The sequence below is a fragment of the Lontra canadensis genome, unplaced genomic scaffold (genome assembly GCF_010015895.1).
Source record: "Lontra canadensis isolate GAN:19392208 unplaced genomic scaffold, GSC_riverotter_1.0 scaffold50, whole genome shotgun sequence".
NCBI classification, from domain to species: domain Eukaryota; kingdom Metazoa; phylum Chordata; class Mammalia; order Carnivora; family Mustelidae; genus Lontra; species Lontra canadensis.
Genome location: NW_022631044.1, coordinates 218449 through 245494, shown reverse-complemented (window position 1 = coordinate 245494; position 27046 = coordinate 218449). Strand labels below are relative to the sequence as shown.

Here is a 27046-nt window from a genome sequence, read left to right as displayed (position 1 = left end):
TTCTTACCACAATAAAACATATATATTTAAAAAATCTTGTGACAGATATAGATGCAAAAATGTTTAAAATAAATATTAATATTTGGTACTGAGTATCAGGTTTGTGGAAGAAAAAAAATATCTCAAGCAAGTAGGGCTTGATCTAGCAAAGCAGTAATAGCTAATTTATAAATCTACATTTTACATTAGTAGGAAAACCACAGTTATTTCAGTAGTCTCCAAATAGGTATTTGGGAATAAAAGTAAAAAAAAAATCTGTTCCCACTTAAAAATACTTCTTTAAATTAGAGTAGAGCAACAATGCCTCAATATAATAAAGAATATGTATTGAAATTAGCAGTTAGTATAATCAAAGGTCATATACTTTTTTATCCATATAAAACATTGTGACTGATGTTACCAAAAATGGTGAACTCTTGGGCTCCATTCCTACACAAAAAGTCTAACAGGCTAGCAGATCTGTCAGAATCAATTTTTGTAAAGCTCTGGACTATAGTCAGAACTTTAGAAGTAAACCAGGAACCATTACTGAAGTAAGATGATGCTGCACTTCAGGGAGTGAGTGGTGTGACACCTTAAATTGCCCGCCTGCCATCCCTCAATTTATTGTAGCTTTGAAGATGACAGATCATACTCCTGGTATAGGTTAGTGTTTATGAAGGACACAATGCAAACCTTTTTCTTAACAAATTGTTTTAAAGTGTTTTAACCTGTCTGGCAGCTCCCAGAGGGGGCTAAGAAAGTTTTCCCAGGGCTGGGGCAGCTTCCCTGCCAGTGTTTGTTGAAAATATTTAATGGCCAAAGTATCGGCTAAAGCAGCCTAGGCCCAGGGATATCAGGATAAACAGTAAGCACACTGAAGAGCTTGAGAAGGAAGCAGTTGAGAAGGGGGAATACTTGGGGGGAAAGGACTTTCAAAGGCTCCTGCTTATATGGGGGAATTGAGAAGGCCAAGTATATGCCCAGGGCTGGACTTACTCTCAGTAAGGCCTGAGAAGACTCTGAACTTCACTTTGGCTAACCTTTCAGGCTTTGTGTTGCACAAGTGAGAAGTGGAGTGTGAAGCAGTGTTTAAATAATATGGCTAAGTAGTGAGGAAGTACCCTAACTTGGAGAAAACCAGAAAAGACTGGTAGAGGTTTTTTTTTTCCTCTATCCCCCTTGTTCTTTCCTTCCCTTTCCTTTCCTTTTTTTTCTTTTTTGGCTGCACATTTTAAGGAAACTCAAAACAGCTGATTATTAAGCTAAGCACAGATAGACTTCAATGCTACACACAAAAAAGAATACAAACCTTTCACAAAAGTAATTTAGAAAAGTATCCAACAAACAACAACAATCTACAACAAGTAAAAATAAACCCTAGGTAGGGAGGAGAATCTGATATCCAGAGTTGCCATGTCCATTTTTAACAAATCATGAAATAGTTAAACAAAGTGGCCATATTCAGGGAAAAAAGTAATTAATAAAAACTGTGTCTGAGGAAGCCCAGGAATTATACTTGTTAGAAAAAGATTTTAAGTCAACTCTCTTAATTATGCTCAAAGAGCTAAAGAAAGCCATGATTAAAAAAACTAAAGAAAATGAAAAAAAGGAGGCTTCATCAAATAGAGACATCCAAAAACGGGACAGAAATCCACTTTAACAAACTGAGGGTTTTAGAGGGGAGGGGGATGGGGAGACGGGGGAGCCTGGTGATGGGTATTAAAAAGGGCACATATTGCATAGAGTACTGGGTGTTATACGTAAACAATGAATCTTGGAATACTACATCAAATACTAAAGATGTATGGTGACTAATATAACACAATAAAAGAAATCCAGTTGAAGGTTTCAGTAGCAGATTTGAGTAGGCAGAACAAAGAATCCATAAACTTGAAGATAATTGAGATTATAAAGTCTGAGGCCCAAAAAGAGAAAACAGTGAAGAACAATGAACAGAGCCATGAGATATAATCAATTGCTCCTCACAACCCCAGTGTACTTCTTCCTGCCCATTGGTACTATCTCTGTGCTTTAATAAAACCACCTTTTTCCACCAGAAACAAAACCAAAAAACAGCCATGAGATATCATCAAGCATACCAACATGTGTAATAATGAAAATCCTGAGAGGAGAGAGAAAAAACAGAAAGGAGCAGAGGCAATATTTGATGAAGAAGCTATTGAGAACTCCCAAATTTGATGGAAATTATATATCTGTACATCTAAAAAAGCTTAATGAACTCCAAGCAGAATCAAGAAAAGTTCTTCACTGAGACTCATTATAGTCAAACTGTCAAAAACCAAAGACAGGAAGTCTTTTAAACAGCAGTAAAGAAGTATATCATCACTTACAAAGGCATCGTCAGTAAGATTAAAGGTCAGCTTCTCTTTAGAAACCATAGGGGACGGGCTCCTGGGTGGCTCAGTGCATTAATGCCTTTGGTTCCCGTTATGATCTCAGGGTCCTGGTATCAAGCCCTGAATCAGGCTTTCTGCTCAGCAGGAAGCCTGCTTCCCCCTCTCTCTGCCTGCTGCTCTGCCTACTTGTGCTCGCTTTCTTTCTCAAATAAATAAAATCTTAAAAAGAAAGAAACCATGGAGGCTTATAGGGAGTGGGGTCATGTATTTACAGCATTTAAAAAAATGCTTAAAAAAAAGAAGAAAACCAAAAAAAAAAAAAAAAAGAAAACCAAAATCCTGCTAACAATTCTACATCTGGCTAAATTGTCTTTCAAAATGTGCAAGAATTTAAGACTAGATAAACATTGACTTAGGGAATTTGTCATGCGAGAAACGCTCCTGGAAGTCATTCAGGGGAAATGAAAGGACACTAAATAGCAACTCAAAGCCATGTGAAATAATAAAGGACAGTGATACCACTTCAAACCTACTAGGGTAGCTATATTTTAAGAAAATGGAAAATAAAAAGTCTTGGCAAGGACATAGAGAAATTGGAACCCTTATACGTTGCTGGTGGAAATGAAAAGTAGTGCGGCCACTGTGAGAAACAGCTTTGTGGTTCCTCAGGTAGTTAAACAGAATAGCAAATAATAATAATAGTAATAATAACTAGTCCCTGCAATTCCGCTACTAGGTGTGTACCCAAAACAATTGGAAACAGATGTTCAAGCTAAAATTGTACATAAGTTTTCATAGCAGCACTGTTTACAAAATCCAAAAGGTAGCAACAGTTTAATGTTCATCAGCAACAAATAAAGGAAGTATGGCATATTCAATACAATGGAATATTACTCAGCCATAAATAAGTACAGTTTTTTGATATGTGCTACAATATAGGTGAACCTTGAAAACATGCTAAGTAGAAAGAACGTAGATATGACACATACCATTTCATCTATAGGTAATAGCCAGAGTAGGTAAATTCATAGAGACAAAAGCTTATTAGAAGTTACCAAATGCTGAAGAATAAGGAGAAAAGGGGTAGAAATTGCTTCATGGATACAGGTTTCCTCTGAGGTTGATATGTTTTAGAACTAGGTAGAAGTGATGGTTACACACTGGATAAGAGTGTTTGAAATGCTACTGAATTATACATGTTAAAGTGGTTAACTTCATGTAACGTGAAGTTTGCTTTGATAAAACATTTGCATAAAAATTAATATATTCTATATTGGGTCTCTTATCTTTTGCATTTCTCCATTAAACATTCTTCTAAAAGAATATATTTTAAAGCTCTTTTACACCCCTACATACACAGTATTGTTGCATAGGCTTACTGTTGTATATTTAGGTGGTTTTGAATATAAATGAAATTAACATCCCAGTAGGTTTAATAAGGTTGACTTTAAATGTGTAGCAAAGTTTTCAAGTGTTTCCAGAAAACGTATAAAAATAACTCTTAGAATACTTGTTGGTTCTGATACAAATAGATGTTTTTCAGCTAGTTTTTAAAAATTTTTGGTTTTGGGGCACCTGGGTGGCTCAGTGGGTTAAACCTCTGCTTTTGGCTCAGGTCATGATCTTAGGGTCCTGGGATCAACCCCCACATTGGGCTCTCTGCTCAGCAGGGAGCCTGCTCCCCACACCACCCGCCTGCCTCTCTGCCTACTTGTGATCTCTCTCTCTCTGTCAAATAAATAAATTAAAAATTTTTGGTTATGAGATCTTAAAACTATGAACAACTTAAAAAATTATCCCTCTTAGATAATTCTATGGTAATTTTTAAATATTTCTGAAATTTTATGCTCAACCTTATAGTAACCCTTATGTATTTCTTAAAAAACATTTGTTTCCGTAAGTTTCATTTTCAAGGAAGTTTTGCATGATTAGTAATCCATGTTTCATTTCTTTGTAGGGAGTAGATTTTTGCTGTTAGTGCTAGGTGATTGTGTTTGCATGCATACCCTTTGTGTTTCATTTTATGCATGTTTCATTTTATGGGACAGGGCAAAACTATTTTTCTGGTTTGTGACATGGAAGTCTGTGACTTCTGGTAGTAAACTGAGCAATGAGAATAATGTAAGCTGATAAACTCAAAAAGATCTTATAAGTAAAATTTGTAATTGAGAAATTATCTCTGGAAATTAATAAAGGACATGTATCAGCTAAAGAGTACTTTTGTAACCTCAGTACAATTTTTATATTATAAGGTTCACCCATTTAAAGTACATAATTCTGAGTTTTTTTACTTCACTGTGCAATGTGCAATAATTTATTTTAGAACATTTTTAAATTTTTTATTTATTTATTTGACAGACAGAGATCACAAGTAGGCAGAGAGGCAGGCAGAGAGAGAGAGGAGGAAGCAGGCTCCCTGCTGAGCAGAGAGCCCGATACGGGGCTCGATCCCTGGACCCCGAGATCATGACCTGAGCTGAAGGCAGAGGCTTTAACCCACTGAGCCACCCAGGCACCCCTGATTTAAGAACATTTTTATTATCCTCTCTCCTCCCCGTAATTCTCCTAGCCCTGGGTAAAAACTAATCCAGTTTGTCTATGGATTTGCCTCTTCTGGAAATTTGATATAAATGGAATCGTATGTGATCTTTTATGACTGCCTTTGAATTCAGTATGTTTTTAAGATTCACCCATGTTGTATAGCAGCATGAGTACTTTATTTCTTTTTATTGCCAAATAATATTGCTTTGTATAGATATTACTTACCCATTCACCAGTTGATCGACATTTGCTTTTTTCCACTTTTTTGCTCTGTGAACAGTGCAGCCAGGAACATAAGTGTACAAGTTTTTGAGTGGTCATGTTTTCATATCTTCTGTGTACATACCTAAGAGTGGACCTTCTGGAACAAATGTTTAGCATTTTAAGACACAATAAATAGTTTTCCAGTGTAACTGCACCATTTTACATTCCTATTAGCAGTGTATGAGGGTTCCAATTTCTCCACATTCTTTCTAACTTGTTTTCTTTTTGATTATAGTAGTTCTATTGATTGTAAAATATCATTGTGTTTTTTATTTTCTAATGATTAATAATGTTGAACATCTCATGTGCTTGTCATTCATTTATCTTTGCAAAAATGTCTATTCCAATCCTTTGCTCATTTTAATTTTTTATTTGATTTTTGTTATTTTATGTTTTTTTTTAAACGTTTTATTTACTTATTTGACAGAGATCACAAGTAGGCAGAGAGGCAGGCAGAGAGAAAGAGAGAGGGAAGCAGGCTCCCTGCTGAGCTGAGAGCCCAATGTGGGACTCGATTCCAGGACTCTGAGATCATGACCTGAGCCGAAGGCAGCAGCTTAACCCACTGAGCCACCCAGGTGCCCCTTATTTTATGTTTTTATTTAAATTCCAGTTAATTAACATACAGTGTAATATCAGTTTCAGGTATACAATATAGTGATTCAGCACTTCCATGCAAGCAGTGCTCATCACAAGGGCACTTTTTCCCCCTTCCTTTGTCCATTTTAAAATAATTTGTCTTTCTTACTGTTGAAAATTAAGAATATTATTCTGAATATTAGTCCCATAACAGATATACTGAAGATATTTTCTCCTATTCTGTGTGCTGTCATTCCACTTTTTTGGTGGTGACCTTTGAAGCACAAGTTTTTTATTTTGATGAAATCCGACTTACACTTCTCTATTGCTTATGCTTTTGGTGTTATAGTAAGAAATCATGGCATAACTCAGAATTACAAAGGTTTATCTTTTTTGAAAGATAATTTGGTTTTAGTTCTTATATTTAGGTCTGTGATCCCCTTTTGAGGCAATAAAAAATTTATCTTTGAAAATTCTGTAAAATATGCATAACAAAGTTTACCATCTTAAAACTATTTTTTAAAGCTTTTATTTTTTTTTGACTCTCCTGTTCAGCTTCATCATGGTGACCAGCACAATGTTTCTCTCCCCCTGTTTGTGTCCCCCTTGGAGGGCAGTACCTGTATCTTTTCCACTCTCTGTTTCCAGTTAGGTGCTCAATAAATATTTTTGAATAAATATATGAATAGAATATGGCCCAAGAGTTATTTTCAATATTTCTACTAAGAATGTAAAGTCAGGGCAGCTGCTTCCTTTCCCATCCTGCCTGTCACCCTCAAGTTCTAATTTTTCTCAGTTCTAAGTTTTAAATGCACATGCATCCTGCTCTTTCACCTCTTCCCTGAAACCCCCTAATTCCCTGTATAACATCTTCAGTTCTCCTGATCTTTTGGAGAACATTTGAAGAGAAGTTTGTGAAATGCAAAATCAAGTTAACTGTGAATGAGCCCTCTCAGCCAGCAGAAATAAATCAGATGACCAAATCCCAGCCAACAGAGAGGGAGGGTTCATGGTGCCTTCCTTTTATACATTTAGTTCTTTTTCATTATAAAGGAAATACATGTTTCTTTAAAAAAATTTTTTTTATTTATTTGAGAGAGAGAGAATGAGCACAAGCAAGGGGAAGGGTAGAGGAAGAGGGAGAAGTAGACTCTCTGTTGAGTAGGAAGCCCAGTTCAGGGCTTGATTCCAGGACCCTGGGACCATGACCTGAGCCAAAGGCAGATACTTAACTGACTGTGCCACCCAGGTGCCCCATCTTAACTACCTTAAGTATGCAATTCAGTTGTGTTAACAATATTCACACTGTTGTACAACTGATCTCCAGAATTCTTCTAAGAAAACTGAAATTATATCCATTAAACCATAACTCCTCATTTCCTTTTCTCCCTAACCACTGGCAACCACCATTCTAATTTCTTTGTCTATGAATTTGACTCCTTTAAGTGTCTCATAAAAGTGTGATCATAGCAGTATTTGTTTGTGACTGTCTTACTTTGCTTAGCATTATGTCCTCAAGTTTCATTCATGTTGTAGCATGTGTCAGTTTCTTTCCTTTTTAAGGCTAATTTTCCATTGTATGTATATACTACATTTCATTCATTCATTCATCAGTGGACACTTGAGTTGCTTTCATCTTTTGATTATTTGTGAATAGTGCTGCTATGAACATGAGTATACAGATAACTCCTTGAGACCCTACTTTTTAGTTTTTTGGAGTTACAGACCCAGAAGTGGAATTGCTAGATCATATGGTCCTTCTATTTTTAAGTTTTATGGAACTGTCATTCTGTTTTTCATATATGCAATTGTATATATTATAGAGGTTCATATACTTGTGCTGCCTATACCCATAGAGGCAATTTTTATGTATGGATTGCAAATTCATTCTTTACAAATGAATTATCAGTTGCCCTAGCATTCTTTATTGAAAAGACTGTTCTTTTCCCATGAATTTTCTTGGCTCCTTCGTTGAAAATCAAGTCACCATAAATGTTAGTGTTTATTTATGGACCGTCAGTTCTGTTCCCTTGATCTGTATGTTTATCCTGTGCCAGTATTACCCTGTTGTGACTAGTCTACCTGTTTAGTAAGTTTTGACATCAGAAAGTGAGTCCTCCAGCTTTGTCCATCCTTTCTCAGGGTTGGTTTGTCTACTGTGGGTCCCTTGAATTTCTACATGAATTTTAGGATATGTTTGTCAGATTTTTGCAGGAAAAAAAAAAAAAAAGCCAGGTGGGATTTTTGATAGGAATTGCCTTGAACCAATAAATCAATATGGGGAGTATTGCTATTTAACAGTATTGTCTTCAGATACATTGGGTCAGTTTTCCATTTGTTTTGATTGTCCATAATGTTTTTTCAACAGTGTTTTATAGTGTGCTAGTTTTATATTTATTTTGATAAATACATTCTTAGGTATTTTATTTTTTGTGCTATTGTAAATAGAATTGTTTTCTTAAGTTTCATTTTTGGATCGTTTGCCGTATGTTAAAGTACAGTTGAGTTTTGTATATTGAGCTTGAATCCTACAACTTTCCTGAGCTTGTTTCTTACAACCTGGTTGGTTTTGTGTGGTTTCCTTGGAATTTTCTATATGAAGATCTTGTCATTTACAAATACAGTTTTACTTCTTCCTTTCCAATCTGGATTTCTTTAATTTCTTTTAGATTATCCTGGGGAGGACATACAGTATGATGTTGAAGATAGGAGGAAGAATGGACATACTTGTCTTACTCTTGTCTAGGGGAAATCATCTAGTCTTTAACCATTTGGTATCATTTAATAATATTGGTTCTTCCAATCATGAACATGGAATATCTTTCCATTTGTTTGTGTCATCTTCAGTTTCTTTCCATGTTTTTACAGCTTTCAGAGTTAGGTCTTTTATTATTATTGGTTAATTTGTAATAGGATTATTTTCTTAATATCTCTTTCTGCTACTTCATTATTAGCATATAGAAATGCAACAGATTTCTGTGTATTAATTTTGTGTCCTACTTTACTGAATTAATTTGTCAGTTCTTACTAGAGATTTTTTGGTGGAGTCATTAGGATTTTCTTTATACAGTATTATGTCATCTACAAATAGTGAAAGTTTTACTTTTTCCTTTGTTGGATGCCTTTTATTTCTTTTTCTTGTCTTGCTGCTGTGGCTAGGACTTCCAGTACTATGTTGAATTAAACTGGTGAAAGTGGATATCCTGATCTTGTTCCTGACCTTAGAGGAAAATTTTCCCACTCTCAATTTTTCACCATTGAGTATGATGTTAGCTGTGGGATTTTCATATGTGGCCTTTATAATGTTGAGGTATGTTCTCTCTAAACCTACTTTGTTGAGGGTTTTTATCATGAATGGATGTTGTACTTTATCAGATGCTTTCTGTGCATTTATTGAGATGATCTTATGGTTTTATTCTTTTTTTAATATGATAATTCTACAAACAATGAATGGCTCAACCAAGAAATCAAAGAAGAAATCAGAGAATACAGGGAGACAAATGAGAATGAAAACACAATGGTTCAGAATCTTTGGGATACAGCAAAAACAGTTCTCAGAGGGTAGATTATAGTAGTACAGGCCTACTTCAAGAAACAAAAAAAATCTCAAAGAATCCAACCTTACACCTAAAGGATCTAGAAAAAAAAACAAAGTCCAGAGCCAGTGGAATGAAGGAAATAATAAATATTAGAGCAGAAGTAAATGAAATAGAGATTTAAGAAACAATAGACCTGATCAATGAAACCAGGAACTAGTTCTTTGAAAAGATTAACAAAATTGATAAACCTTTAGTAAGACTTACCAAAAAAAGAAGAGAGGATTCAAATAAATAAAATCAGAAATGAAGGAGGAGAAATAACAACCAATACCACAGAAATGCAAAGGATTATAAGAATATTACTAAAAACTATATGCCAACAAATTGGACAACCTAGAAGAAATGGATAAATTCCTAAGAAACATATCACCTTCCAAAACTGAATCAGAAAAAAACAAAATTTGAACAGACCAATTACTAGCAATGAAATTGAATCAGTAATAAACTCCCAACAAACAAAAGTCCAGGACCTGGTGGATTCACAGGTTAATTCTACCAGTCATTTAAAGAAGAGTTAATACCTATTCTCAAACCATTCCAGAAAATAGAAGAAGGAAACTTTCAGATTCATTCTATAATGCCACATTACCCTGATACCAAAATTGTATAAAGACATTACAAAAAAATAGTAATGTAGACAGGTATGTCTTATGACCATAGATGCAGAAATCTTTGACAAAATATTAGCAACCGCAATCTAATAATACATTAAAAAAATTATTCACCATGATCAAGTGGGATTTATTCCTGGGATGCGAGTGTGGTTAAATATTTGCAAATAAATCAACATGATACATTACATTAACATACAAAAGGATAAAAACCATATGATCATCTCAGTAGATGAGTTTTTAAAAATTATTTTATTTTATATTTAAATTCAATTAATTAACATTTAAGGCTACCTTATGGTTTCAGAGGTAGAGGTAGTGATTCATCAGTCTTATATAACACCCAGTGTTCATTACATCACATGCCCCCCTTGATGTGCGTCACCCAGTTACCCCATCCCTCCATCCCTACCCTCTTCCAGCAACCCTTGGTTTGATTCCTATGATTAAGAGTCTCATATGGTTTGTGTCCATTTCTGGTTTCATCTTGTTTTATTTTTTTCCTCTCTTTCCCTATGATCCTCTGTTTTGTTTCCTAAATTCCACAAATGAGTAAGATCATATGATAATTATCTTTCTGTTATTGACTTATTTTGCTTAGCATATCCTTTAGTTCCATCCATATTGTTGCAAATGACAAGATTTATTTCTTTTTTTTTTTTAAAGATTTTATTTATTTGACAGACAGAAATCACAATAGGCAGAGAGGCAGGCAGAGAGAGAGGGAAGCAGGCTCTCTGCTGAGCAGAGAGCCTGATGCGGGGCTCCATCCCAGGACCCTGGGACCATAACCTGAGCCGAAAGCAGAGGCTTTAACCCACTGAGCCACCCAGGTGCCCCAAGATTTCTTTCTTTTTTTTTTTTTTTAATTTTTTTTTTTTTAAGATTTCGTTTTCTTGATGGCTGACTAATATTCTGGGGTGTGTGTGTGTGTGTGTGTGTGTGTGTGTGTGTATACACATACGTACCACATCTTTATGCATTCATCTGTTGATGGACATTTGGGCTCTTTCCAAGTTGGTTATTGTGGACATTGCTACTATAAACATTGGGGTGCAGGTGCCCCTCCAGATCACTACATTTGTTTCTTTGGGGTAATGCAATTGCTGGGTTGTAGGGTAGCTCTATTTTCAACTTTTTGAGGAACCTCCATGCTGTTTTCCAGAGTAGCTGCACCAGCTTGCATTCCCACCAGCAATGTAGGAAGGTTCCCCTTTCTCTGCATCTTCACCAACATCTGTCGTTTTTCTGACTTGTTAATTTTAGCCGTTCTGACTGGTGTGAAGTGATATCTCATTGTGTTTTTGATTTGTATTTCCCTGATGCCAAGTGATGTTGAGCATTATTTCGTGTTGGCCATTTGTATGTGTTCTTTGGAGAAATGTCTGTTCATGTCTTCTGCCCATTTCTTGCCTGGATTATTTCTTTCAGTGTTGAGTTTGATAAGTTCTTTATAGATTTTGGGTACTAGTCCTTTATCTGATATGTCATTTGAAAATATCTTCTTCTATTCTGTTGGTTGTCTTTCGATTTTGTTGACTGTTTCCTTTGCTCTGCAAAAGTAGTCCTAGTTTTAATTTGCATTTCCTTAATGTAAATGGTATTGAACACGTTATGCCCCTATGCCCCATCTCTATTCTAGTAAGAGAAATGCTGGGGTTTTGTCCATTTTTCTGATTGGGTTGTCTTTTTTTTTTTTTTTTAAGCTGTTAAGGTTTTGACATCCTTATGTGTGTTAGATACAAGTCTTTTATTGGATATGAGGGTTGCAAAATTTTCTTCCAGCCTATAGCTGGGAGAGAGAGGGGCCCATCATTGCTGCTGTAAGGAAAAGTCCAGTTTCCCTGTGTGGTCTCCACACAGGAAGGGGTAGCTCCTTATCAGCCATCATGGGTTAAAAATAGGTCCTGGGCCCCTGCTTGGCCATCTCTAATACCGTGGCTTAGATGTTGGGGTGTCTTGTCATTTAGCAAGGACAGAGGTTTAGGCTCCTCATTTAGCCTTTTCTGATATGAGAAAAGCAGGTGTCTCCCCCAACCCCCCACCATGGTGTTTGGCTGGAATAGAGCAGTTATGGTCTAAAAGTTTTCTGTCTTGCTAGACTTTGCTTTTACTGTTTTGTTTGTATTGTTTTGTTTTGTTTTTTAAGCTAATGAGGGTCGGTTTTTATTAGAGACTTTGTCTATGCCCTTTCTTTCCTGTGTTGCTGGCCTCTTTAGCTCCTAAATCCGGAATATATGAGTTACAAAGAAAACCCAGGGATTTCACTACCATGTCCTTCCTCTGGTCCCAGAATCCCTAGCCCGCCTGCCTTCTCTCCATCTTTCAGATAATTCTTATGTTTGTTTTATATATAATGTCTAGGACTTTTAGTTACACTTATCAGACAAATAGGAGAAGGTACAACTACTCCATTACGTCAGAAGTGACAGCATAATTTTAGGTATTTTTATTCGAAATCAAATGTGGCTGTTATCATCAAATAGGATGCCAGGTAATGACTTCATAGGTAAAACAGAAATCTCAAAGAAGTTTTATCTTTATGGTAGCTTAGCTTCTGATCCAGTACCCCAGAAAGAAGTACTCGTTCTTTTTCCTATTTTTAGGAATAGTCCTTTCCTTATTCCTCTTTTTTTTTTTTTTTTAAAGATTTTATTTATTTGAGAGAGAGACGAGAGAGAGCATGGAAGGGAAGAAGGTCAGAGGGAGAAGCAGACTCCCCATGGAGCTGGGAGCCCGATGCGGGACTTGATCCTGAGACCCCAGGATCATGACCTGAGCCAAAGGCAGTTGCTTAACCAACTGACCCACCCAGGTGCCTCTCCTTTCCTTATTCTTATTGGTATAATATTAGGGTATAGGCCAAGCTTCTGTAACAAAGGGACCCCCAAATGCAATGGCTCACATAGGGTAGAATTTTATTTTCCTTTTTTATAGTAGTCTAGGATAGGAAGAGGAGCTCTGTTCCTTAAAGGTATCCAAAGACTCAAGCAGACTTGGCAGCTAAGCCATTTGCACACATGGCTTCTGAGATTGTTCTAGATATTACCATTTTCAGCTGGCAAAAGTAATGGTGATGGTAGTGATGGTGGTAGTAGGGGAACATGGAGGTCAAGAATTTGATTTTCTAAGGACAGGAAGCAGAATTTATACTTACTGCTTTTGCTCATATACCATTGGCCTAAACCTAGTCATAACGGTCATACCTAGGTAAAGGAACCTGGAAAGGTCTCCAGTTTTGTGGCCATGTGACCAGCAAAAGTTGGGGTAAGGGACCTCTGTTACTAAAAGCAAATAGCTGAGAATACTGAGGGACCAAAGTAGTCTTTACTTTTGTTAGTTTAGTGAAACATTTTTTAAAAAAGTTTTTTAAGATTTTATTTATTTGACACAGAGAGAGATCACAAGTAAGTGAGAGGCAGACAGAGGGAGAGAGGGAAGCAGGCTCCCTGCTGAGCAGAGAGCCCGATGTGGGGCTTAAGAACATGACCGGAGCTGAGGGCAGAGGCTTAACCCACTGAGCCATCCAGGCACCCCTAGTGGAACTTTTTTTTTTTTTTAATTTTTTTTTAAAGATTTTATTTATTTGACAGACAGAGATCACAAGTAGGCAGAGAGGCAGGCAGAGAGAGAGGAGGAAGTAGGCTCCCCGCTGAGGAGAGAGCCTGACGCGGGGCTCCATCCCAGGACCCTGGGATCACGACCTGAGCTGAAGGCAGAGGCTTTAACCCACTGAGCCACCCAGGCGCCCCTAGTGAAACATTTTTAGAAGAAATTAACAATGTGGTCTTACATGTACAGACACTTCTCCAAAGAAGACATGAAAATGGCTAACAGACACAAGAAAAAATGTTCATCATCACTAGCCATCAGGGAGATTCAAATCAAAACCACATTGAGATACCACCTTACACCAGTTAGAATGGCCAAAATTAGCAAGACAGGAAACAATGTGTATTGTAGAGGATGTGGAGAAAGGGGAAGCTTCTTACACTTGGTGGGAATGCAAGTTGGTGCAGTCACTTTGGAAAATAGTGTGGAGCTTCCCTGTGACCCTGCAATTGCACTGTTGGGTATTTACCCGAAAAATACAGATGTAGTGAAAAGAAGGGCCATCTGTACCCCAATGTTCATAGCAGAAATGGACACAGTCGCCAAACTTTGGAAAGAACCAAGATGCCCTTCAATGGATGAATGGATAAAGAAGATATGGCCCATATATACTATGGAGTATTATGCCTCCATCAGAAAGGATGAATACCCAACTTTTTTTAAGAACATGGACGGGACTGGAAGAGATTATGCTAAGTGATATAAGTTAAGCAGAGAGATTCAATTATCATATGGTTTCTCTTCCTTATGGAGCATTAGGAATAACATGGAGGACATGGGGAGAATGAGAGGAGAAGGGAGTTGGGGGAAATCGGAGAGGGACATGAACCATGAGAGACTGTGGACTCTTAGAATCAATCTGAGGGTTTTGGAGGGGAGGAGGGTGTGGGGTTGGGTGAGCCTAGTGGTGGGTATTATGGAAGGCATGAATTGCATGGAGCACTGGGTGTGGTGCATAAACAATGAATTCTGTTACACTGAAAAGAAATTTTAAAAAAATGAAAAAAAATTTAAAAAAGAAAAAATAATAAATGTACCGTTAGTGGGGGGAAAAAAAAACCTATGGGGTCTTAGTTATCATGAGCCATTTTATCCTATAGTTAACTGTCCTTTTTGTTATGTTCCTACCTGTTCTATTGTAATAGATCAACAGGACCTTCGTGGTTAAATCTTAGCCTGGATTATGTAACTGGTTTATATAACTATTCGGACTACAAGTAAGAACTTGTTTATATCTTCTAGGGTGTACGGAGTCCACGGGGAATAGGATGCAAGCCAGAAGCTGTATGTAGTCACATTATTATTGAGAGCCATGAAAAAGGATGTTTCAGGACTCTAACTGCTGAACAACCACAATTGGATAGTCACCCTTGTGTTTTCAGATCTGCTGACCCCTCAGAAATGATCAGAGGACAACGGAGTCCATCATCATGGAGAACCAGACACATCGACCTTTCCAAATCACTAGACCAGAGTAACCCCCATTTCAAAGTTTGGAATTCCTTGCAGTTACGAAGTCATTCCCCATTTCAAAACTTTACAGCTGATGACTTCAGAATTAGCCAGGGTCTTCGAATGCCATTCCATGAAAAGATAGACCCTTGGCTGTCAGAATTAGTAGAACCTGCTTGTGTGCCATCTGAAGAAATGGATTGTCATTCTTCATCACAAATGCTGCCCCCAGAACCCTTGAAAAAGTTTACTACTTCCATCACTTTTTCATCTCACCGACATTCTAAATGCTTTTCAGATTCCTCTGTTTTTAAGGTTGGTGTTACTGAAGGTAGCCAGTGTACTGGACCATCTGTGGGGGTATTTAATTCTCATTTCACTGAAGAGCAAAATCCTCCCAAAGATCTAGAACAGAGAACCTCTTCCCCTTCGTCATTTAAAATTGTTAGTCATTCACCAGATAAAGCTGTGACTATCTTAGCAGAAAGTGGTAGGCAAAGCCAAAAACTATCTGTTGAACATTCTCAGCAAGAAGAAAAACTCTTAGAAAGATTAGATTTTAAAGGCAGTGATTCTGAGCCCAGTACCAGTGAAAAGGGTAGCAATGTCAAGGAAGTTCATTTTTCTGATAATCATACCTTCATTAGAATGAGCAGACCAAGTTCCACACTAGGAGTAAAAGAGAAGAATGTAACTATAACTCCAGATATTGCTTCGCACATTATTCTTGAACAACGAGAGCTCTTTGAACCAAGCAAAGCCTCACATGCAGATCACCATGTGAGAAAACATTCTCCCCCTCCTCAACATCAGGATTACCTAGCTCCAAACCTTCCTTGTCGCATTTTTCTTGAAAAACGAGAACTCTTTGAACAAAGCAAAACCCCGCATTTAGATCATCAAATGAGAGAGAACCACTGTCCCTTTCCTCAAAGTCAGGATTATATAGCTTCAGACATTCCTTCTTCCATTTTTCTTGAACAACGTCAGCTCTTTGAACAAAGCAAAACCCCAGATGTAGATCACATGGGAAAATACCATTCCCCTCTTCCTCAAGGTCAGGATTATACAGTAGAAAAGAATAACCAGCATAAGTTTAGATCATACATTTCCAATATGATAAATGTTGAAGCCAAGTTCGATAATGTGGTGTCCCAGTCAGCCCCAAATCAGTGTACATTAGTAACATCTGCATCTACTCCGCCCTCAAATAGAAAAGCACTTTCTTGTGTTCGTATAACTCTTTATCCCAAGACTCCTTCCAAGTTGGATAGTGGAACCTTAGATAAAAGATTTCACTCATTGGATCCTGCTTCTAAAACAAGGATGAATAGTGAGTTTAACTCTGACCTACAAACTATATCTTCAAGATCATTGGAACCAACCTCCAAATTATTGACCGGTGAACCTGTAGCACAGAATCAACAATCTTTAGGTTTTCTAAGACCTAAATCTTCACCGGACTTCCAAGTTGTACAGTCTCCTCTTCCAGATAGTGATACTATTTCCCAGGACTTGAAAACCATACTTTTTCAGAATAGCCAGATAGTAACCTCAAGGCAAACACAAGTGAACATTTCAGATTTGGAAGGATATTCCAGTCCGGAAGGGACTCCGGTATCTGCAGATCGGTGAGTCTCAATGCGATGACAAGCAAGCTGGCGGAATTTGTGATAGAGGGTTTTAAATACTTAAGCAAATGTAAGTTCTTGGGGGAAAGGCAGTACAATTTTTCTTTGGGGAGGTTGTATCTGACTATTCTTCTAGAAGTCTTTGAAGACATAAATGCCTAGGTAAAAGAGAATGTCTGAAAGTAATGTATTTATAATTTCAGAGGGCTTTTGACAAGACTTGGCATTGAGTATTTCAAAACATCGCATTACTTTGGGAAGAGTCTTTGATCATCCCATCGTGCAATTTACTAATTGTTTATTGTATTGGAAATACACTGAACACCAGGCTTTGGGATATGTGCATGTGCTCACTCTCTTGCTTGTTTGTGCATGTTCTCTCTCTCTCCCTTCTCGGTTTCCATTTCATGATTCTCCTCAAATATTTAGTATTTATAATGAAAAGTAACTTTCCAGCAGAGAATCCTGGCAGACATCACTTTAGTCAAGTTATCAAGGCTGACATGACCGGTAACGCATGTCAATACAATGTTCTCTTTGATGTGATACCCCTCTTTACAGTGTATTATAGGAAAGGAAACCCAGGTCAGGACTAAATGCATTAGGTTTATACTATTCAGACTAATTTTAAGACTATCATTAATTCAGTTTTACATTTTGAATCCTTTAAAATACAGCTAAACAGAATTACCCTGCATATTTCACGGTCTGCCTGATAGTTGAGAAGGCAGCATATCATAGTGAAGAGCCTGGGCTCGTAAAGAAGGAAGGGAAAAAAAGGTTTATTCAGCATCCATGTGTGGTGGTCACGGCAGTGAGGGACTTCTGTATGTTATCTCATTTAATGCTCATGATAATCCTATCAGGTAGGTTTTTTACTCTCTGGGAAACCAAGACACTGATATTGCTACTTTGTCAGCAGACAGTATGGTCTCACGTAATGCTGGGTTTGGGGGGGGGGTTTTGGCCTTTTTTTTTTTTTTTAGGGTTTTTTTTTTTTTTTTTTTTTTTTTTTTGAGGGTGGGAAGGGTCGGGGGAGAGGGAGGGAAAATCTCAAGCAGGCTCCCTGCTGAATGTGGAGCATGACAAGGGCTTAATCTCACACTTGAGATCATGACCTGAGCCGAAACCAAGAGTCAGATGCTCAACCAACTGAGCCATCCAGGTGCCCCCACACATACTGCTGTTTGTAAGCAACAGAATAGGCCTTCTAGTACAGTCTGTTTAAAGCAAGAGGTCGTTCACTGCATGGTAGTGTCTCCCCAAATCTTGAACCCTGCTTTCAGCTCCTCTATCATCTATTCTCCTGGACAAGTCATTTAATATCTTTGGTACTCATATGTGGATAATGGTGGGAGGAAAGGCTTGAAAAGCTGCTGGAAGGCCCCTGATAGCTCTAAAACTTAGTGATTTAGATTGGATTGGGCCTGAAAAACAGGGTCAGTCTCTGCTTTCAGTATTATAATACTGAATTCGAGTTGAATTCCTCGAATGAGAAGAAAATAATAGGTGACTATAAATATAAACTAATAATAATGCCGTTTGTCTAGAACGTACTAAATGCCATCTGTTATAGTAGATGTGGATATCATTTTATACTTAATATAAACATCAGGATTTTAAAATCTTAATACTGAGAAATTTAATGTTTGGCCCAATACAAGTGCTTGACTATTATTAAGTGTTAAGAGGTGGCATTTGAATCTAGGTTTGTCTGACTCTAGAGTCCATAGTAATTCAAAGGGTACCTGGGTGGCTTAGTTGGTTAAGCATCTCCCTTCAGCTTTGGTCATGAGCCTGGAGTCCCAGGATGAAGCTCCACATTGGCCTTCCCCCTCAGCAGGGAGTCTGCTTCTTTCTCTGACCCTCTGCCCTCTTGTGCTCTCTCTCAAATAAATAAAATCTTTAGAAAAAACAACAGTAATTCAAACTACACACACACACACTAATCTGTATACATATGTGTGTATATATATGAATAAAATGTGTAAGGATGTGTGTATTGTTTTAAAACTTCTTAATTTTGAGATTAAGTTTACAGAGGTGTTACAAAAATAGGAAGATTTCTTGTATTATGTATTGCTGTGTAACATATTACTCTAAAATGTAGCAGCTTAAAACAATATTAATATGGGTTTCTATGAGCCAGAGATCTGGGTGAGGCTTAGCTGGGTGCTTTGGGTCCAGGGTCTCTTACAAGGTTGCAAACAAGGTATTGCCTGCAGTTGTAGTCCCATATCAAGGCTTGATTGAGAGGATATGCTTCCAGGCTTGTTCACATGGCTATTGGCCAGAGACATCATTCCCTTCCTTCCATACAGCAGCACAAATATGACAGCCAGATGTTCCTCAGAGTGAACATGTGAGAGAACAAGGAAGGATACCCAACACAAACGTCATAGTCTTTGCAACCTAACTTTCTATGTGAATTTCACCACTTCTGCCACTTTCTCTTCAGTAGAAATGAATCACTATTTCCTCAAGGATTCGGGGTTACACAAGGGTGTAAATACCAGGACTCAGAGATCATTGGGGAATATCTTAGAGGTTGCCAATATATCCTTTACCAAAGATTCCTCTATGTTAACATCTTGCCATAACATCATAACCATAAAATATTTAACCAAAACTAAGAAACTATCCTTCATATAAAATTATACCTAAAATATAAACTGATTTGGATTTGGATTTCACCTCATTTTTCCACAATCGAACATTTTTTGCTTCAGATCCAATCCAAGATCCCACCAAGATTCCACCTTGTGTTACAGTTGTCATGTCTACTTTCTTTCCTCCAATCTGTGGCTGTCCTTGTTTTTATGACATTGACACTGAAGAGAAGTGATTACTTATTTTGAAGAAAGTTTTTACTTAGTTTTACCTGATGTCTGAAGAGTATATTGAGATTATGCTTTTTCTTTTTTTTAAGATTTAATTTTTAATTATTAACATGTATTATTTCAGGAGTACAACAGGCCTGTGATTCATCAGTCTTAATATTATTCACAGCACTTTCACTGCATCTCATTAGGGAGCAGCACATTAAGTTGATATGCATTACTGGTGATGTTAACCTTGATCACTTGGCTGCAGTGGTGTCTACCAAGATTCTCCACTGTGCAGTTACTGTTTTTCCTTTGTAAATACTAGGTATTTGAGGGAGAAACTGGTAGACTGTGTAAACATCCTGTTTCTGCTTAAACTTTGATCACTAATTTTAGCATCCATCACTGGATCTTGCCTGTAGCAATTATTACTCTGGTATTCTAATGGAGTTTTTATATTTCTTTCATTCCTATTAAGTGGAATTTTTCTATAAGCAATATTGTTCCTTCTCCATTTATTTATTCCTTTATTAATGTACATCAGTATGGATTCCAGGGCATTTATTTCATTCTTTGGATTGTAAGCAATACTACTCAAATTAATCCAGTTTTAGCTATTGAGAACACTTTCATGTTGGCTGTTGTACCCTGCACTAGCCCCTCCACTGCCCCCATCAACCATTTCTCCCAAGAACTCTTGTTTCCTGTTCCCTCCTCCCTCCATCCTCCCTCCCTCCTTCCTTCCTTCCTTCTTTTACCTTTCCTTTCTTTTTTCTTTCTTGAAAAAAGGATTTATTTTTTTTCTAGCTTTTTTGACACATAATTTACATAAAACATTGTGTAAGTTTACTAAGGTTTGTAGTGTGTTGATTTGATGCACATATATTGCAAAACAGTTACCACTATACATTAGCTAATACCTCTGCCCTGTCACATATTTGCCTTTACTTTTTGCGGTGAAAACATTTAAGGTTTTCTCTTTTAACAACTTTCAAGTGTATGATATTATTGTTAGCTGTCATTACAATGCTGTGCATATAGATCTCCAGAACATCTTCATCTTCTAGTTGGAAGTTCATACCCTTTGACCACAATTTCCCCATTTCTCTCACCCTCCAGTCCCTGATCACTACCTTTCTACTCTTCTACTCTCTGTTTCCATGAGTTTGGCGGTTCTGGATTCCACATATATATCATACAGTTTCTGTCTTTCTCTGTCTGACTTTTTCACTTAGCATAGTGCCCTTAAGGTCCATCTGTGTTGTTGCAAGTGCAGGATTTCCTTCTTTTTAATGACTGAATAATATAATACTATATATAATAAATACATATATATTATATAGAGAGATACGTATAAATAGCACATCTTTATCCCTTCATATATTGATGGACACTTGGGTTGTTTCCAGATCTTGGCTATTATGAATTAATGACATAGGAGTGTAGATCTCTCTTCAATATCCTGTTTTCATTTCCTTTGAATATATACCCACAAATGAGATTGCTGGCTCATATGGCAATTCTGTTTTTAAGTTTTTGAAGAATCTCCATACTATATTCCGTAGTTGCTGTATCAGCTGCATTCTCACCAACCAGTAGTGCACAAGGGTTCCCTTCATTCTGTATCCTCACCAACATTTATCTCTTGGCTTTTTTCTTTTAAGATTTTATTTATTTATTTGAGAGCGAGCACGAACTGTGGGGAAGGGTGGAGGGAGAGGGAGAAGGAGTCTCCCCACAGAGCAGGGAGCCCTATGTGGCGCTCAGTCCCAGGACCCTGGGATCATGACCTGAGCTGAAGGCAGACGCTTAACTGACTGAGCCACCCAGGTGCCCCTTGCGCTTTTCTTTTTGATAATGGCCATTCTAACAGGTGTCAGGGAATAGCTCATGGTTTTCATGGAGCTAGAGGGTTGTGTTTTCCTGATGGATAGTGATGTTGAGCACCTTTTCATGTATCTGTTGGCCATTTGTGTGCCTTCTTTGGAAAAATGTCTGTTCAGTTCCTTTGCCTAATTTCATTTTTTAAATTTTTATTTGAATTCCAGTTAGTTAATATACAGTGCGGTATCAGTATCAGGTGTACAAAATAGTGATTCAGCACCTCCGTACAACACCTGGTGCTCATCACAACAGGTGCACTTACCAATTTCCCTAATATACCCAACCCATTGCCTCCAACCACCTCCCTGCTGGCAACCGTCAGTTTGTTCTCTATAGTTAAAAGTCTGCTTCTTGGTTTGCCTCTCTCACATCCCCCCACCCTTTGCTTATTTGTTTTGTTTCTGAAATTCCACATGAGTGAGATCATATGGTATCTGTCTCTGACTAACTTAAGTATAATACTCTCTAGCTCCATCCATGTTATTGCAAATGTCAAGATTTCATTCTTTTTATGCTGAGTAATACTCTATTATATGTATATATACACCACATGTTCTTTATCCATTCATCAATTGATGGACACTTAGGCTGTTTTCATAATTTGGCTATTGTAGATAATGCTACTATAAACATCAGGGTGCATGTATCCCTTTGAATTATTGTTTTTATATTTTGGGGGATAAATACCCAGTAATACAATTGCTAGATGGTAGGGTAGTTCTATTTTTCACTTTTTGAGGAACCTCCATATGGTTTTCCACAGTGGCTGCACTAGTTTGCATTCTTACCAACAGTGCAAGAGGTTTCCCCTTTCTCAACATCCTTGGCAACATCTCTTGTTTCTTCTGTTGTTGGCTTTAGCCATTCTGACAAGTGTGAGGTGATCTCTCATAGTTTTGACTTGCATTTCTCTGATAATCAGTGATGTTGAGCACCTTTTCTTGTCTGTTGGCCATCCATAGGTCGTCTTTGGAAAAATGTCTGTTCATATCTCCAGCCCATTGTTTAATTGGGTTATTCATTTTGGGGGTGTCAGCTTGTTTGTTTGTTATCGAGTTTGTGTGAATTCTTTATATATTTTGGATATTAATCCCATATCACATACATGGTTTGCAAATATTTTCTCCCATTCTGTAAGTTGCCTTTTTATTTTGTTGATTATCTCTTTTGATGTACAGAAGATTTTTTGTTGACACAGTCCCACTTACTGAGTTTTGTTTTTGTTGCTTGTGCATTTGGTGTCACATTAAAAAAGTCATTGCCAAGATAAATGTCAAGGAGTTTTCCCGTATGTTTTTCTCTAGTACTAATTTTCAGGTTTTATGTTTAACTCTTACCCCATTTCAAGTTAACTTTTGTGAGTGGTATAAGATACGGGTCCAGTTTCATTTTTCTGCACATGGTTATTCAGTTTTTTCAGGACTTTTCCTTATTGAGTATTCTTGGATCCCTTGTCAGATACTACTTGACTGTATGTGCAGGGAAATATTTCTGTGCTATCTATTCAGTTCATTTGTCTGTGTTTCTGTTTTGATGCTAGTACCATACTGTTTTGATTACTGTAACTTTGTAGTGTAGTTTAAAATCTTGAAATGTGATGCCTCCAGTTTTGTTCTTATTCATAATTTCTTTGGCTGTTTGGGGTCTTTTATGGCCCCATACAAATATTTTTTTAAATTTAATTTTTTCAGTGTTCCAAAATTCATTATTTATGCACCACACCTAGTGCTCCATGCAATACGTGCCCTCTATAATACCCACCACCAGGCTCACTCAACCCCCCCCACTCCCTTCCCCTCCCAAACCCTCAGTTTGTTTCTCGGAGTCCACAGTGTCTTATGGTTTGTCTCCCCCTCCAATTTCCCCCAGCTCACTTCCCTCCATCTCCTAATGTCTTCCATGTTATTCCTTATGCTCCACAAGTAAGTGAAACCATATGATAATTGACTCTCTCTGCTTGACTTATTTCACTGAGCATATCTCCTCCAGTCCCATCCATGTTGATACAAAAGTTGGGATTCATCCTTTCTGATGGAGGCATAATACTCCATTGTATATATGTACCATATCTTCTTTATCCATTTAAGGGCATCTTGGTTCTTTCCATAGTTTGGTGACTATGGTCATTGCTGCTATGGACATTGGGGTACAGATGGCCCTTCTTTTCACTACATCTGTATCTTTGGGGTAAATGCCCAGCAGTGCAATTGCAGGGTTTTAGGGTAGCTCTAATTTTTTTTTTTTTTTTTAATTTTTTGAGGAATCTCCACACTGTTTTCCAAAGTGGTTGCACCAACTTGCATTCCCACCAACAGAGTAAGAGTGTTCCCCTTTCTCCACATCCTCTCCAACACTTGTTGTTTACTGTCTTGTTAATTGTGGCCATTCTAACTGGTGTAAGGTAGAAGAAGCTCAATGTGGTTTTGATTTGAATCTCCCTGATGGCTAGTGATGATGAACATTTTTTCATGTGTCTGTCAGCCATTTGTATGTCTGCTTTGGAGAAATGTCTGTTCATGTCTTCTGCCCATTTTTTGACGTGATTATCTATTTTGTGTGTGTGGAGTTTGAGGAGTTCTTTATAGATCTTGGATATCATCACTTTGTCTTTAGTGTCATTTGCAAATATCTTCTCCCATTCCGTGGGTTGCCTCTTTGCTTTGTTGACTGTTTCCTTTGGTGTATTTCTGTGTATTTCTGTGGTATTACCTGCAGAAGCTTTTTATCTTGATGAAGTCCCAAAAGTTCATTTTCGCTTTTGTTTCCTTTGCCGTTGGAGACATATCTTCAACGAAGTTGTTGTGGCTGACATCGAAGAGGTTACTGCCTATGTTCTCCTCTAGGATTTTGATAGATTCCTGCCTCATGTTAAGGTCTTTTATCCATTTCGAGTTTATCTTTGTGTATGGTGTAAGAGAATGGGCTTCATATAAATTTAAGAATTTTTTTTCTCTTTGTGTGAAAAATGTTAGCGAGTGTTGATGGGGGGATTGCATTGACTCTATCAAGGGCTTTGGGTAGTGTGGACATTTTAACAATACTAATTCTTGTGCATGAACATAGGGCATCTTTCCATTTTTTTTTTTCTGTGTGCCTCAGTTTCTTTTGTCAAAGTCTTGCAGTTTTCAGGGTACAGATCTTTCACGTCATTGATGTTTAAGTTTGTTCCTAGATATTTTATTGTTTTTGATACTAGTGTAAATCTAGGGGGTTTTTTTTCTTCAGATACCTTGTTGTTAGTGTATAGAAACACTAATCATTGGTGAAATATTTAAGATTTTCCATATATAAGATTATATCATTTATAAAAATATACCATCTTACTACTTCTCTGATTTGGATGCCTTTTATTTCTTTTTCTTTCCTGGTTGCTCTAGCTAGGACTTCCAGTACTATGTTAATAAGAATGGTGAGAATGGTCACTTTTATCTTGTTCTTGACATTAAAGGGAATGCTTTTACCAGGCACCACTGAGGTTGATATAAGCTGAGGGTTTGTCATACATGAAGTTTATTATGTTGAGGTACCCAATTTGTTGATAGTTTTTTATCATGAGTGAATGTTGTGTTTTGTCAAATGCCTTTCTTGATGTTTGTCTTTCACTCTATTAATGTTGTATATCACATTTTTTTACTTGCTTATGTTGAACTGTCCTTGCCTCCCAGAGATAAACCCAAACTGATCATCATGTAGGATTCTGTAAATGTACTGTTGAATTTGATTTGCTAATATTTTATTGGGGTTTTTATGTCTGTATTCAGGGATAGTGGTTTGTAGTTTTCTAGCAATGTCCTTACCTAGTTTTGGGTCAGGGTAATGCTCACCTCATAAAATGAATTTGGAAGTGTTCCTTCCTCTCCAATTTTTGGATGAGTTTCAGAAGGATTGGTGTTATTTCTTCTTTAAATGTTTGGTAGAATTCACCAATAAAACCTTCTGGTCCTGGACTTTTTTTTTTTGTTTGGAGGTTTTTGATTACTGATTCAATCTCCTTACTCATTATTTGTGTGTTCATGTTTCCTATTTCTTCATGATTCAGTCTTGGGAAGTTGTATGTTTCTAAGAATGTATCTTTTTTCCCCCCTAGGTGCTCCAATTTGTTGGCATATAATTGTTCCTACTAGTTTCATGATTCTGTGTATTTCTGTGGTATCACCTGTAATGTCTTCTCTTTCATTTTTTATTTTATTCATTTGTGACTTTTCTTTTTTTCTTAGTCTGGGTAAAGATTTACAATTTTCTCTATCTTTTTGAAAAAAAAAATACAGTTTTTAGTTTCATGATCTTTTGTGTTGTTTTTCTGAATTTTATTTCATTCATTTCTTCTCTGATCTTTGTTACTACCTTCCTTCTGCTAAGTTTTTTCCTTGAGGTGTAAGGGTATTTGAGACCTTTTTCTTTTCCTTTCCTTTCTTTCTTCCTTCCTTCTTTTCCTCTTGCTTTCCTTTCCTTTTCAAGAGAGAGAGAGTGTGCATGAGCAGGAGGGAGGGGCAGAGGGAAAGGGGGAAAGAGAATCTTAAGGTCAATTAATGGGGCTTAATCTCACGACCCTGAGATCATGAACTGAACTGAAATCAAGAGTCAGACGCTTAACTAACTGAGTTAACCATGTGCCTCAAGACCTTTCTTTTTTCTTAATATAGGCATTCATCACCATAAACCTCCCTCTTTGAACTGCTTTTGCTTCATTCCATTGATTTTTGTATGTTGTGTTTCCATTTTCATTTGTTTCAAAATATTTTTTTGCTTTCTCTTTTGATTTTTTTCTTTAACATATTGGTTGTTCAGGACTATATTATCTAATTTCCACGTATTTTTAAGATTTCCTGTTTTCCTGCTGGTATTAGTTTCTAGTTTTCATATTATAGTGGTTGGAAAAGGTACTTGGCATGTTTTCAGTCCTCTTAAATCTGCTAAGACTTGTTTTGTGATATATCATATGTCCTGTCCTGCAAAATGTTCTGTGTGTGCTTGATAAGAATGTGTGTTCAGGAGCTGTTGGATGGAATATTCTATATATGTCTGTTAAGTCCATTTGGTCTAAATTATAATTCAAGTCCAACATTTTCTCACCTAGAAGATCTATCCGTTGTTGAATTGGGGTATTTAAAAACATAAAAGTGCAAGGGGCAAAATGATAGTGATTTTGTATGTGATCAAACTTGTTATTATATAAAATAGGTTGTTACAACCATAAGAAGTTTTATGTAAGCTTCATGGGAACCACAAGGCAAAAACATGGTAGATTCGTGAAAAATCTGAAGGGAATCAGAGCATAATCTTTTGAAAAATCAACAATTCACAAAAGGTGGCAGCAAGAGAGGAAGAAATGAACAAGGAAACTGCAAATCAGCCAGAAAACAAATAATGAGATGGCATTAATTAAGTCTTTACCTATCAGTAACTCTAAATATGCATGGATTGAATTCTCCAATTAAAAGACATAGAGTGACCGGATGAATTGGGGAAAAAAAAACAACAACAACATGACCCAACTATATGCTGCCTACAAGAGACTCATTAGCTTAAAGACAAACAGGTTTAAAGTGAAGAAATGGAAGAAGATACTCCATGCAGGTGGTGACCAAAAGAGAGCAGGAGTAGCTATATTTATACTTATATTGGACAAAATAGACATTAAGCCAAAAGCAGTAACAAGAGACAAGGAAGGCCATTATGTAATAATGAAGGGGACAATTCATCAAGATT

At 37.0% G+C, this 27046-nt stretch overlaps 1 protein-coding gene across 7 annotated transcripts in view; it reads left to right on the top strand.

The window, feature by feature from the left end:
* Positions 1-27046, top strand: part of ALMS1 (ALMS1 centrosome and basal body associated protein) — a 206604-nt gene that overhangs the window by 86491 nt on the left and 93067 nt on the right. For all 7 annotated transcript variants that reach the window (XM_032873632.1, XM_032873630.1, XM_032873631.1 and 4 more), the window contains one exon: positions 14788-16628. In XM_032873632.1, coding sequence (XP_032729523.1) covers positions 14788-16628 — 1841 coding nt within the window. The remainder of the gene's footprint in view (positions 1-14787; positions 16629-27046) is intronic.